We start from the raw sequence: 13286 nt of genomic DNA on the forward strand, positions 1-13286 counted from the left end.
ATCTCCATCGTTCGAATTTTATGCAGAAGGATTGCTCAAGAAATTTAGAGACAAGACTGAATGCTTGTTGAAAGTAAGACAAAATTTATATATATATATATATATATATATGTGTGTGTGTGTGTGTGTGTTGTCAACGTTTCGGCACTTGATGCGTGTCATCATTCAGCCATCTAAAAAACATATTACAATAAATACAAAGTTGATAATAAATATAAATATATAAAAAGGAGAAAATTATACATACCAACCAGGAAAAACAACAGAAAACAATTAAATAATGATCTAAAACAATTTTTATTTATTCAATTATTTATAAATTATTTATTTGCTCAATAAATTTTACATAATTATTTAGTTTTTTCTGTTGTTTTTCCTGGTTTGGTAGTATAGCTATTTCTATGTTATGTTAGATTCGCTAAAACCCGAAAACGGCTGAACCGATTTGGCCACTTTTAGTCTTGAAATATTCGTGTTAATCCAGAGATTGTGGGAAAGGTGAGATATTATTTCAAAACCGCGTAGAAACTTTACTTTTTTAATTTGAAATTTTATGTAGAAGCGAAATTTAAATAAAATTATAGACGGCGGGCTTTTACGTCGAATGTCAAATGGTTTTGACATATGTTCAATTAAATTTAATATAGTATTTTAGATGAATATTATTTAAATTTAGTGTGTACTTTTGTTTGTAATTGTATTTATACACAAAAACGTTATTCAACGGATCGCAAATGTTACTACAAACTCAACAATATCAACTTTTTTGAAATGTTAGTTTGAAAATGCACTTTTTGGCGTTATAGCGCCCTTTTTTGCAAATTATATATTTTTTTCAAAGTTAGTACTCTGGAAGAACTCATTTGCATAATTTAAACTCATTTGCGTTCATAATTTTTTTTATACTACTACAAGGAAACAAATTTTTAGAATTAATAATATAACAATTAACAAATGAGATTCTAAATACCAAACCAGGAAAAAACAGGGGAGTGATAGAAAATCAGATTTACAGAAATTAATTACATTTTGATAGGTTTCTGAAAGTAAGCAAGAAAAACTACGTTTATTTACATCATTTGAATTTAAAAAGATAAAACAAGATTCGGAAAATCTTCCATGGTCCGCATTTTTTTTCTTTATATAAAATTACAGGATGGTCAGTATTAAAAGCGTGTTTGAAGTTAATATGTGCTCAGAAAATATTGTTTTAAATTGTTTTGGATTTTTTAAGTTATAAATGTTTTATTTTATATAAAGAAAAATTGTGTACCGTAGATTTTATCTAAGATCGTTTTTTTTTTAACTTCCCGTAGGGTAAGTTATTGTAATGGGCCGAAAATCGGAATTGAAAATTTTTACATTTCTCGACGTTTTGAAGGTTTCTGAACATTTTGGCATACCTCAGAAAAAATGGATGTGTGTGTGTGTGTGTGTGTGTGTGTATGTATGTATGGATACAAATTTTGTCCACGTTTTCGGGCGTACGGATCAACCGATTTGAATGGTTCAAAAAACATTCGATTCCTATTGATAGGGAAAAGAGCTGATTAGTTTTTGGCAAAGGCAGGTCCAGCCGTTTCGGAGATACGGAGCAAAGAGTGCAGAAAATAGAAATCGAATTTTTGAGCGAACGGACTATCCGATTTGAATGATCTAAAAAACATTCAATTAGTAAAGATTGGGAGAAGTGGTTATTAGTTTTTGGCAAAGGCAGGCCCAGCCATTTTGAAGATACGGAGCTAAATATGTAAAAAATGGCAGTTTTTGAGAGAACTAAGCGTCCGATTTAAATGATTCAAAGAACTTTCTGCTTGTCTTAACAAAATAATTGATTTTGAAAAAAAAATTTTGTTCCAATTTTTTTTTTTTTTTTTTTTATTTTGTATATCGAAAATATTTCAGATTTTATTTTTAATTCTGACTATAGTTCTAATATACTTTACAAATAATTTCAACTCTGCAATTCGGTTTATATAATTCTTATAAATATTACACAATGTTACAATATTCATAATAATCTATTTGAAAACATTCAGTATTCCACGAACATTTCGTTACGGTGCGGGAAGTTCCAGCAATTTGCCTTAAGGCACGATGCCATAATTGCCTCAAGAAATTCCACTTACAGCTAGTTTACATTTGTGCGGTTTCTATATTATTCTTAGCTTCTATAAATCTTTGAAGTTATTCAAATGGAAAATATTTTTATAGGCTAGACAGATATTTCAGGTGTTCAAAGAATGAGATTATATCGCCAGCGCAAAAGTAAAAAAAAATTCAAGCAGTCAATGAATGTATGTTAATTTTCATTACATGAAGTTCTTCAAACACAATTATTACAGGATGAGTTAATTTGCAAAAACAATATTTGTTTAGGCGTTGTTTAACATAATCCACTGTGTGAATGAATATTATAGAATTTATTAATAAGCAATTACTTTAAAACGATCATGTCATATTTCAAGTACGACTTTGATTACATTATTGTTTGTAAATATTATACATATTTAAATGCTATTATAAATATAAAATTTATAATTTATCATTATATAAATGTGTATATTGGTTGACACTAATAAATGTGTGCATCGCGAGTGTTGCCATATTACTAATAAGCATATTATTCAAAATTGTTATATAATGTATTTATTTACAATTGAAATGCCATCCTGTGATAACAAAAAAGTTTTACTTCAATAGCATGTGAACCTTAAAGGCACTTTATTTAGGTAGATGCAGCAAATCGTCTCCAGCAACAAGCAACGAGAGACAATATTGCTTTGAAAGACACACAACTCAAGTTGCAAAATACAATTTTTAGACAGAGAGTTGCCGAGCAGAATTTGCATGCTTTGAGGTGCTCCATTGCAGAACAGAAGAGGGAAAACGAGTTTGAAAAGAAACTTTCTGGACATAGGAAGAACATTATCAAAGTCACCTTGCTATCGGTAAGGAAACAGATCATGGAATTTATTACCGTCAGTAGAGTTCCTTCTTTTAACATTGATCATTTCTCTTCAGTTTGCTCGTCAGTAGAGTCCCTTCTTTTAACAATAATATTTCTTAGTTTGCTCGTCAGTAGAGTCTTTTCTTTTACCAATGATAATATTCTTCAGTTTGTTCGTCAGTAGAGTCCCTTCTTTTAACAATAATATTGTCTTTTAACAATAATATTTCTTAGTTTGCTCTTCAGTAGAGTCTCTTTTCTTAACATTGATAATTTTATTTTAGTTTGCTCGTCAGTAGAGTCCCTTTTCTTAAAATCTTAAAATCTTAAATATTGATAAATATTGATAACTTTTTTTAGTTTGCTTGTCAGTAGAGTCTTTTCTTTTACCAATGATAATATTCTTCAGTTTGCTCGTCAGTAGAGTCCCTTTTCTTAAAATCTTAAAATCTTAAATATTGATAAATATTGATAACTTTTTTTAGTTTGCTTGTCAGTAGAGTCTTTTCTTTTACCAATGATAATATTCTTCAGTTTGCTCGTCAGTAGAGTCCCTTTTCTTAAAATCTTAAAATCTTAAATATTGATAAATATTGATAACTTTTCTTAGTTTGCTTGTCAGTAGAGTCCCTTCATTTAAAATTGATATTTTTCAGTTTGCTCGTCAGTGGAGTCCCTTCATTAAAATTGATTTGCTGGTCAGTAGAGTCCTTTTTCTTAATAAAATCACTCTTTCCAGTAAAGTTATCAAATATCTTTGATCAAACGAATTATTTCAATCTTTCTCTATTTCTATTATTATAGTAGAGTCCCTTCTCATGACATTGATATTTTATTTCCAATTTGCTTGTCAGTAGAGTCCTCTTTTTGAAGACCAATATAAAATCCATGATGGAATCAAATATTTTTGATCTTAGGTCAGATACAATTATAGAAATATGTAAAATTATATTTTAATCCTCGACAGTAGAGTCCTTTTTTTAACAATGATAACATTTTATTCAGTTCACTCATCAGTACAAGCACTTTATCCAATTATATAATTAATAAAATTAATATAATTAATATTTTATTTGGCTAAGTTTAATTAATTTTGCATTGCACAATCTTAACTTTTAGTAATAGTAGTAGAGTCCCTTTTCTTAACATTGATAATTTCTCTTCAATATGCTCGTCAGTAGAGTCCCTTTTCTCAATATTCATGAATTTTTCTTCAGTAGAGTCCCTTCTCTTAAGTTTGCTCGCTAGTAGAGTATTATATTTTACACTTTTCACTTTACATATGGATTTTAAGACTATCTAGATCGTTTTTAAATTATGTTAAGAAAAGGGACTCTACTGACGAGCAAACTAAAAAATACTATCAATATTCAAATTATGGAACTGAAAAAACTTATCACATGTTGAAAGAAGTAACTCTTTAAATTAGCAAATTATCAATATTTGACCGTTAAGTGGTTAAGAAAAGAACTTTACTGACAAGCAAATTGATTTTTTTAATAATGTTAAGAAAAGAGACTCTACTGACGAGCAAACTAAAAATATTGATTTTAAGAAAAGGGACTCTACTGACAAGCAAACTGATTTTTTTTAATAATGTTAAGAAAAGGGACTCTACAGACGAACAGAAATTTTATTAGAACATTTTTAGATGATCTAAAACATTTTTCAACTTTTTTTAGACTATCTAGAACATTTTTGAATTATTTAGAACATTTTTAGACTATCCAGAATATTTTTCAACCATCTAGAACATTTTTAGATTATCTAGAACATTTTTGGATCATCTAAAATATTTTTCAACTTTCTTTAGACTATCTAGAACATTTTTGGATTATCTAGAACATTTTTAGACTGTCTAGAATATTTTTAGACTATCTAGAACATTTTTAGACTATTTAGAACATTTTTAGATTACCTAAAATATTTTTCAACTTTGTTTAGACTATCTAGAAAATTTTTAGATCATTTAGAACATTTTTGGATTATCTAAAATATTTATCCACTTTTTTTAGACTGCCTAGAACATTTTTGAACTATCAAGAACATTTTGAGATCATCTAAAAGATTTTTCAAAATAAAATTTCATTTTAGACTCTCTAGAACATTTTTAGATCATCTGAAACATTTCACATCTTTTTTAGACTATCTAGAATATTTTTAGACTATCTAGAACCTTTTTCAATTTTTTTTATACTATCTAGAATATTTTTAGACTAACCAAAACATTTTTAGACTATCTAGAACATTTTTAGATTTTCTAAAATATTTTTCAACTTTTTTCAGACTATCTAGAACATTTTTAGACTATCTAGAACATTTTTGGATTATTTAGAACATTTTTAAACTATTCAGAACATTTTTAGACTATCTAGAACATTTTTAGACTATCTAGAACATTTTTAGATAATCTACAATATTTTTCAACTTTTTGTAGACTATCTAGAACTTTTTTTAGACTATCTAGAACATTTTTAAACTATCAAGAACATTTTTAGATCATCTAAAAGATTTTTCAATTATTTTAGACTATCTAGAACATTTTTGCATTATTTAGAACATTTTTAGATTATCTAGAACATTTGTAGACTATATAGAACATTTTTGAACTACCAAGACCTATTTTTGAAACATTTTTAAAGCATCTAAAATATTTTTAAGAAGAGAACTTTTTCTGAAATATTTTTAGATCATCTAAAATATTATTCAACTTTTTTAGACTATCTAGAACTCTTTTAGACTCTCTAGAACACTTTTAGACTCTCTAGAACGCTTTGAGACTCTCTAGAACACTTTTAGACTCTCTAGATCTCTTTAAGACTCTTTAGAACACTTTTAGACTCTCTAGAACGATTTTAGATAATCTAGAACACTTTTAGACTATCTAGAACCTTTTCTGACTACTCTATCCCTCTATAAGACAATCAACTCCTTTTTTTTTGTTATTTGTGATTTTACATCTATCTATTACTTAAGGTGAAAGCGGTACTAAGTTACTGCAATAACAAAGCGATGCAGATGGAGGAAAAGTTTGCAAAGAGTTACAAAATTCTTCTCGACCTCGAGAAGTTGCTTGCAAGTTCCAAAGATTTGAAGGAACTCAAATTGGTGACCTCGGATGAGACTGTTGCATCTTTGGCTGCTATGTACAGAATTGGTGACCTCGGATTCACTCCACCGTCTTCGGAGATGACTGTGTCTGAACAACAAATCGGAGTGATAACGGTAATAATTGTAACAAACAACCACATTACTCGTTATCTATCTATTTATTTCTTTAGGATATCCGTACGGCCAAACAGAGTCTCGTCGAAGGAGCCCCAGAGCCTCGATCAGCCTCTCAACAACGTTTCGAAGAAGTCTCTTTGGGAAGTGAAGTCGAGGGCGAAGAAAGTGCTGGTGGTCTTTGGAGTGTCGACTTTGCAGCTTCAATAGAATATTCCTCGATTGAGACCAGCACTGTTCGGGGCTCTGATTTGGAAGAAAGGGCTTCTGAAATTGGTTCGTTTGTCGAGAGTGAAGTCACTGAGGAGGAGGAAAGTTTGGAGACTATCGAGGACAGGGAAGAGGTCGATGAGATCGATGATGATTGAGGTAAAGGAATGTTGGAGCAATGAGTTGGAGACTAAATGGAACCTAATTTGTAATTGTTGCAGAAAATTTATATACCAATTATTGTTGAATGTACTAAGTATGTGAATGAAATAAAGTAATAAATGTATATATCGATTTATTCACATGTATAACTATAGGAATGTTTGTGGATTTTGTATAAATTAAATATATAAATGTATATATCAATTTATACATGTGTATAACAATAGGAATGATTGTGGATTTTGTATAAATTAAATATACAAATGTATATATCGATTTATACACGTGTATAACTATAGGAATGTTTGTGGATTTTGTCTAAATTAAATATATAAATGTATATATCAATTTATACACGTGTATAACTATAGGAATGTTTGTGGATTTTGTCTAAATTCAATATATAAATGTATATATCGATTTATACACGTGTATAACTATATGAATGTTTGTGGATTTTGTCTAAATTATATATATAAATGTATATATCGATTTATACACGTGTATAACTATATGAATGTTTGTGGATTTTGTCTAAATTATATATATAAATGTATATATCGATTTATACACGTGTATAACTATATGAATGTTTGTGGATTTTGTCTAAATTAAATATATGAATGTATATATCGATTTATACGCGTGTATAACTATAGGAATGTTTGTGGATTTTGTCTAAATTCAATATATAAATGTATATATCGATTTATACACGTGTATAACTATAGGAATGTTTGTGGATTTTGTCTAAATTCAATATATAAATGTATATATCGATTTATACACGTGTATAACTATAGGAATGTCTGTGGATTTCGTCTAAATTCAATATATAAATGTATATATCGATTTATACATGTGTATAACTATAGGAATGTATGTGGATTTTGTCTATATTAAATATATAAATGTATATATTGATTTATATACTTGTATAACTATAGGAATGTTTGTGGATTTTGTCTAAATTCAATATATAAATGTATATATCGATTTATACAAGTGTATAACTATAGGAATGTTTGTGGATTTTGTCTAACTTAAATATATAAATGTATATATCGATTTATACACGTGTATAACTATAGGAATGTTTGTGGATTTTGTCTAAATTCAATATATAAATGTATATATCGATTTATACATGTGTATAACTACAGGAATGTTTGTGGATTTTGTCTAAATTAAATATATAAATGTGTATATATATATATATATATATATATATTATATTTAATATGTTTATTTGGTATTTTTCAATAAATTTACTTAAAAATGACATTATAGAAATGTTTGGAATCTAGTTAAAAAGTTATAAATTGAAACTAATAAAGGTTTTTAGTCATGTGCATACTTACAATAATTTTGAATTTATAAGCACCATTTTTCATAATTAATATTCTGACTATAAAAGGAGTTTAAAGAATATGATTTGGCTATTTTTTGCATTATTTTATATATAAACATATAAAATATTGTCTAAAAGTTGTCGAGTAATTGAAAAACAGTTTTAATGAAAAATGTTTTTATTTAGAGAACATACGTTTCGGGTCTTGATTTGACCCATCTTTAGTGCATACAAATAAACTTTGAAAAAATAACACAAAAACACAAAAAATTGCACGAAAAAAATAAATATGAAATAAAAATTGATAAAACGTCGAGTTATGGAAATTTAAAAAAATTGTAAAATTAAAATAAATGATATATTTTATTATAAAAAAGCTTATTACAAACAAACATGTTGTCAGTTTGGAAATTGTATTACGTGTGTTTATAAATGTTATATATATATATATATATATATATATATGCTGATACATATTTACTATTAATTTTATTAATTTCTATGTTCACAAAACAAAATATAAAATTGTTTTAATTTGAAATTCAAATTTCGCGGTTCGTTTTCAAAGATGGATTCCTGAACTGTCAACTTTTATTTACCTTGAACTTTGCCATCTTCTGTTATCAAAATAAATAGATATCAAATTGCACAATTTTTAATAGATTTTTATCAATTGCAAGGTATTTAATAGTAGTTTTAGTAATAATTTCTTGTGAAAATTATTTTAAAAGTTTATCTTGAAGTGTAACAAGAAAATTTGTGGTAAACCGGCGATTGCAAAAATTTGAGGTTAGAATTTTACAAAACAAAAAGATAAAGAAATATATATTAAATTATATTTAACAGCTTAAAACTTTATTCCAAAAACCAATAGCAACTTTATATATACTAATTTTTAATATAATAATGTATATGATTAAATCTTTTATCAGATGGCTTTAAACGAATTATCAGCAAACTACTCCTTCGACGGATGGCAGAAAGTGTTTTCCCACGATTCAAAAACCGTAGGGTGCTCCATGAAATTCGCAATATACTTGCCACCACAAGCTGAGACTGGAAAAGTGCCTGTTTTATACTGGCTTTCGGGGTTAACTTGTAACGAAACAAACTTTATACACAAAGCCGGTGCCCAAAGGTAAGGGATAAATGATACTTTATAATAGATTTGATATAATTGTTTTTGTTTCATTATAGATTGTTTATAAATATTGTTTTTTTATCTAGGTATGCTTCAGAGCACGGGTGTAATCATTGTCTGTCCGGATACTTCCCCACGGGGTTTAAGTTTACCCAAAGAAGACGAGAGTTGGGATTTTGGAACCGGTGCCGGATTTTATGTGGATGCTACCGAAGCACCTTGGAAGGATAACTATAAAATGTTCTCGTATGTTACGAAAGAGCTGGTTGATTTAGTTTGTGAGAATTTTCCTGTGTTGAGCGATAAACAGGGGATATTCGGACATAGGTAAAATGAATTTTAAGGAAAGGAAAAGTGTAATTGTAACTAAAACGTGTTTGTTTTATGTTTTTTAGCATGGGTGGTCACGGTGCTTTGATATGTGCTCTGAAATGTCCAGGATTGTACAAGTCTGTTAGTGCTTTTGCACCAATTTGCAATCCGATAAAATGTCCATGGGGCCAGAAGGCTTTGAGCGGTTACTTAGGTCCTCAAGAAACCGGCAATTGGAACGAATGGGACGCAACCGAATTAGTTAAGAAATACAGTGGACCTCCACTAGAGATTTTCATCGACCAGGTAAGAGATTAGATAGATAGATAGATACATAGATAGATAGATAGTTACGATTTATTATCACAGGGAACCAAAGACGAATTCCTTGCTGCCAAACAGCTACTACCCGAAAACTTCCTGGACGCTTGCAAAGATAACACCAATGTCGCATGTCTGATGACCAATCGTGCTAATTACGACCACAGTTATTATTATATAGCCTCCTTCGTTCAAGAGCATATCGCTCACCACATGAAATACTTAAAACAATAAATATATATAGTATATTATTACAAATACTCTGTAACTTTCATTATTTTTGCATTATCTTGTTATATCTGAGCAAATCAAATGTAAATCATAAATCATAAATCAATTTATCTCCAGAACATTAACAACAATCGTCATTTCATTTCGAATTCAATTTCAAAAAAATTTGAAAGTTGCCTAATTTACACAAAATTGAAAAAGTGCTCCCGTATAGTCACAGTCTAAACGCACTTGCAAATAATTCTGTGCGACATTTTCACTTATACTGTGCTTAGCTTGACGGCATTTTCACATTTTCATTCAATAGAGGTTTCACAAAATTGGAAAAGTGCTCCAATACATAAACAGTCTAAACGCACTCGGGTGAACATTGGTACCAGAGTGGCGCTTAGACTGTGCTTAGCCTGGGTGATTTTTTTTAAATTTTTAATTCAAAATTACAAAAATATTGTATGGAAAATAAAAAAAAAAATGTAAAGTATTTTTTATCCTCAAAAGCAATTGTTATGTCAATACAAACAGAAAGTTTTTTAGATCATTCAAAGCGGACGCTTAGTTCACTCGAAAACTGCCATTTTTTGCACATTTAGCTCTGTATCTTCAAAATGGCAGGACCTGCCTTTGCCAAAAACTAATCGCCTCTTCTCCCAATCATTACAAATTGAATGTTTTTTTAGATCATAGATTAATTACTTATCTCAAGTAAATAAGTAGAGTTCTCTTTTTCCAAATGCACAAAACGCCAAATGTAGCATTTTATTAGTTAACAAGAAGTGATTTGTTTTGTTCGTCAGTAAAGTTTCTTTTATATGAGTTGGTCCATATTTCAAAAATGCATAGAGTCTACAAACAAATATATCATTTCATCAATTTTGTCTGAAGTTAGGTGAGATTGTCAGTAGAGTCCTTTTATCTGAGTTGAACTTTAAATGTTACATTTTGCTCGTCAGTAGAGTCCTTTTTTTAAAAGAATCCATGTCTCTGATACGTACAGAGTAATTTATTTCACAAATGCAGCAATTCATCAGTTTCTTCGACAAGATAGCTCGTCAGTAGAGTTCATTTTTAACTTCCCGTAGGGTAAGTTATTGTAATAGTCCTAAAGTCAAAATTGAACATTTTTGCATATCTTTCCGTTTCAGAAGTTTCGGAACATTTTGGCATACCTTAGGAACAATGGATGTGTTTGTGTATGTGTGTATACAATTTTTTGTCCACGTTTTCGGGCGCACGGATCAACCGATTTGAATGGTTTAAAAAGCATTCGATCTCTATTGATAGGGAGATATGCTGTTTAGTTTTTGGCAAAGGCAGGTCCAGCCATTACGGAGATACAGAGCAAAGAGTGCAGAAAATAGAAATCGAATTTTTGAGAGAACGGAGTATCCGATTTGTATGATCTACAAAACATTCAATTTGTAATGATTGGGAGAAGAGGTGATTAGTTTTTGGCAAAGGCAGGTCCAGTCGTTTCGGAGATACCGAGCTAAATGTGCAAAAATGGCAGTTTTTTATAAAAAAATAAATTACATCTTTACTTTTTAAAGTGCACATTTTTAGTTTTTGGTTAATATCTTTAATATTTTGTTGAAAAACTATTAAATTTTGTAATTTGTAAGTAAAGTATATACGTTTAGGAATATTATGCTAAAATTATAGTTCTTAACTATATACAGTACAGCTGATATACATTTTCAAACTAATAATAATAATAATGTAAAAAATGAAATTTGTATTTATATTTCTGTTCGCAAACTATCGATACTATCGATGGTTTCAGACTTTTTTCTTTCATAAATACTTTTTTGTGATATCAACATACTTCGCAAAAATTAAATTTGACAAAAAAAATTTAAGTACATAAAATTTCAAATCGTGCTAAATGGAATAAAATCGTGTAAAAAAATTAAAAATATTCAATTTTCAAACCGTGTTATATCAAAACCGCGTACAAAAAGACCGTGTAAAAACAGACTTAGGTGTATATATATATTAGGTTGTCAAATATCTCCCTTCCGCCTTTTTGTATTATAAACCAATAGCAAAAAAGCGGAAGGGAGATATTTGACAACCTAATATATATACGTGGTCTGTTCAAAAAGTACCCGGAATTTTCGTATATAAATATAAAATATTTATTTATTCGTCTACATTAATGTGGTCCCCTTCAAAGTAGTCCCCCCCAGATATAATACACTTATGCCAGCGTTTTTTCCAATTTTCGAAGCACCCTTGATATTCACTTTTTGATATGTCCTTGAGCACTCTCAGCGATTCGGCCTTTATTTCTTCAATCGAGGAAAACCGCCGTCCTTTCATGGGTCCCTTCAACTTTGGGAATAGGAAAAAGTCACACGGAGCCATATCTGGTGAATTTTTGCACTTTGCAACACTTTATTTCATTTTTTACGCAAAATTTAATACAAATTCTTTGACTTTTCAATTCTTCCATTGTAAAAATCGCCGAGCTCAGAAAAACACGTCGAACCTTAGCGACTACCACAGACAAAGTAAACAGTGAATATAGCTGAAAATTTCATCATACTTTAGGGGCATGTATACCAACACAATAAAAAAAAATTTTGACAATCAGACACTCCAGACCCGCGAAATTTAATTATTAGTAATTCCGGGTACTTTTTGAACAGACCACGTATATATATATATACATATAAATATAAATACTCTTTTAATGTTTTAAAATTTAAAAAAACAGTTGTATTAAAACCTTGTTAAAATAATTCTATACACAAAATATAAATTTATTATTTAAGTTCTCCGTTGCGTAATTTATGCCAATACTTAACTATGGGGTCACGTTTTTGCCAAATGTACTGGTGGCCGAAGTAACACCAAAATCTAAAAAGAGATAAATGATACATTTTGGAAGTTTTGTTTTGGTTCGGTAGGGACTTACATTCCTGTTAGGGCTCCTCCTAAATGGGCAGCGTGGTCAAAGAATTTCCATCCGAAAATTATACCTGCTAGATCCATTGCCATAATTCCTTTGATTGCCTAAATTAACATAAAATATATTAGGAACATTTTCGAATTTCTTTGCTCCCAAGGGCTCAAATGCTTCCAAAGTAATAAAAGAAAATATAAAAGTTTCAGCTCTTAATATTAACATTTAGATAGTGCGCGATTCAATTAAAAGTTTTGTATATTTATTATTAACTTTTAATTGACTTGCGGACTGTCTAAATGTTAATATTACGACCTAAATCTTTCAGAGAATTTTCTTTTATCACTTTGGAAGCATTTGAGCCCTTGGGAGCAAAGAATTTCGAAAATGTCCATATTAAGGACCACCCTATATATATAATATATACATTGTTGAAATGATGATACATTCACGTTGTACGTTGCGACGACGTATGTGT

The 13286-nt window shown here is 29.3% G+C and overlaps 2 protein-coding genes across 2 annotated transcripts in view; both read left to right on the forward strand.

The window, feature by feature from the left end:
• The window catches only part of LOC113388463 (cilia- and flagella-associated protein 157-like), a 15492-nt gene extending 8949 nt beyond the window's left edge, over positions 1-6543 (forward strand). The window contains exons 6-8 of the mRNA XM_026625839.1: positions 2825-2951; positions 5927-6175; positions 6232-6543. Coding sequence (XP_026481624.1) covers positions 2825-2951; positions 5927-6175; positions 6232-6543 — 688 coding nt within the window. The remainder of the gene's footprint in view (positions 1-2824; positions 2952-5926; positions 6176-6231) is intronic.
• A 1972-nt stretch (positions 6544-8515) lies between these two features.
• LOC113387714 (S-formylglutathione hydrolase) lies at positions 8516-10013 on the forward strand. The gene is made up of 5 exons (XM_026625080.1): positions 8516-8687; positions 8831-9026; positions 9126-9366; positions 9435-9657; positions 9721-10013. Exons 2-5 carry the CDS (start codon positions 8831-8833, stop codon positions 9904-9906), a joined length of 846 nt encoding a protein of 281 aa, XP_026480865.1. The 5' UTR covers positions 8516-8687; the 3' UTR covers positions 9907-10013.
• Positions 10014-13286: the final 3273 nt, after the last annotated feature.

The sequence above is a fragment of the Ctenocephalides felis genome, unplaced genomic scaffold (genome assembly GCF_003426905.1).
Source record: "Ctenocephalides felis isolate EL2017-DRISC unplaced genomic scaffold, ASM342690v1 CF-g0.4_SCAFFOLD_03572, whole genome shotgun sequence".
NCBI classification, from domain to species: Eukaryota; Metazoa; Arthropoda; class Insecta; order Siphonaptera; family Pulicidae; genus Ctenocephalides; species Ctenocephalides felis.

Bases quoted from the DNA above. Each gene is read 5' to 3' on its own strand.
- LOC113387714 (XM_026625080.1), top strand. From the start codon at position 8,831: ATGGCTTTAAACGAATTATCAGCAAACTACTCCTTCGACGGATGGCAG. The intron at 9,367-9,434 runs GTAAAATGAATT...TATGTTTTTTAG, and splicing joins CAGGGGATATTCGGACATAG to CATGGGTGGTCACGGTGCTT. The intron at 9,658-9,720 runs GTAAGAGATTAG...TTATTATCACAG, and splicing joins TAGAGATTTTCATCGACCAG to GGAACCAAAGACGAATTCCT.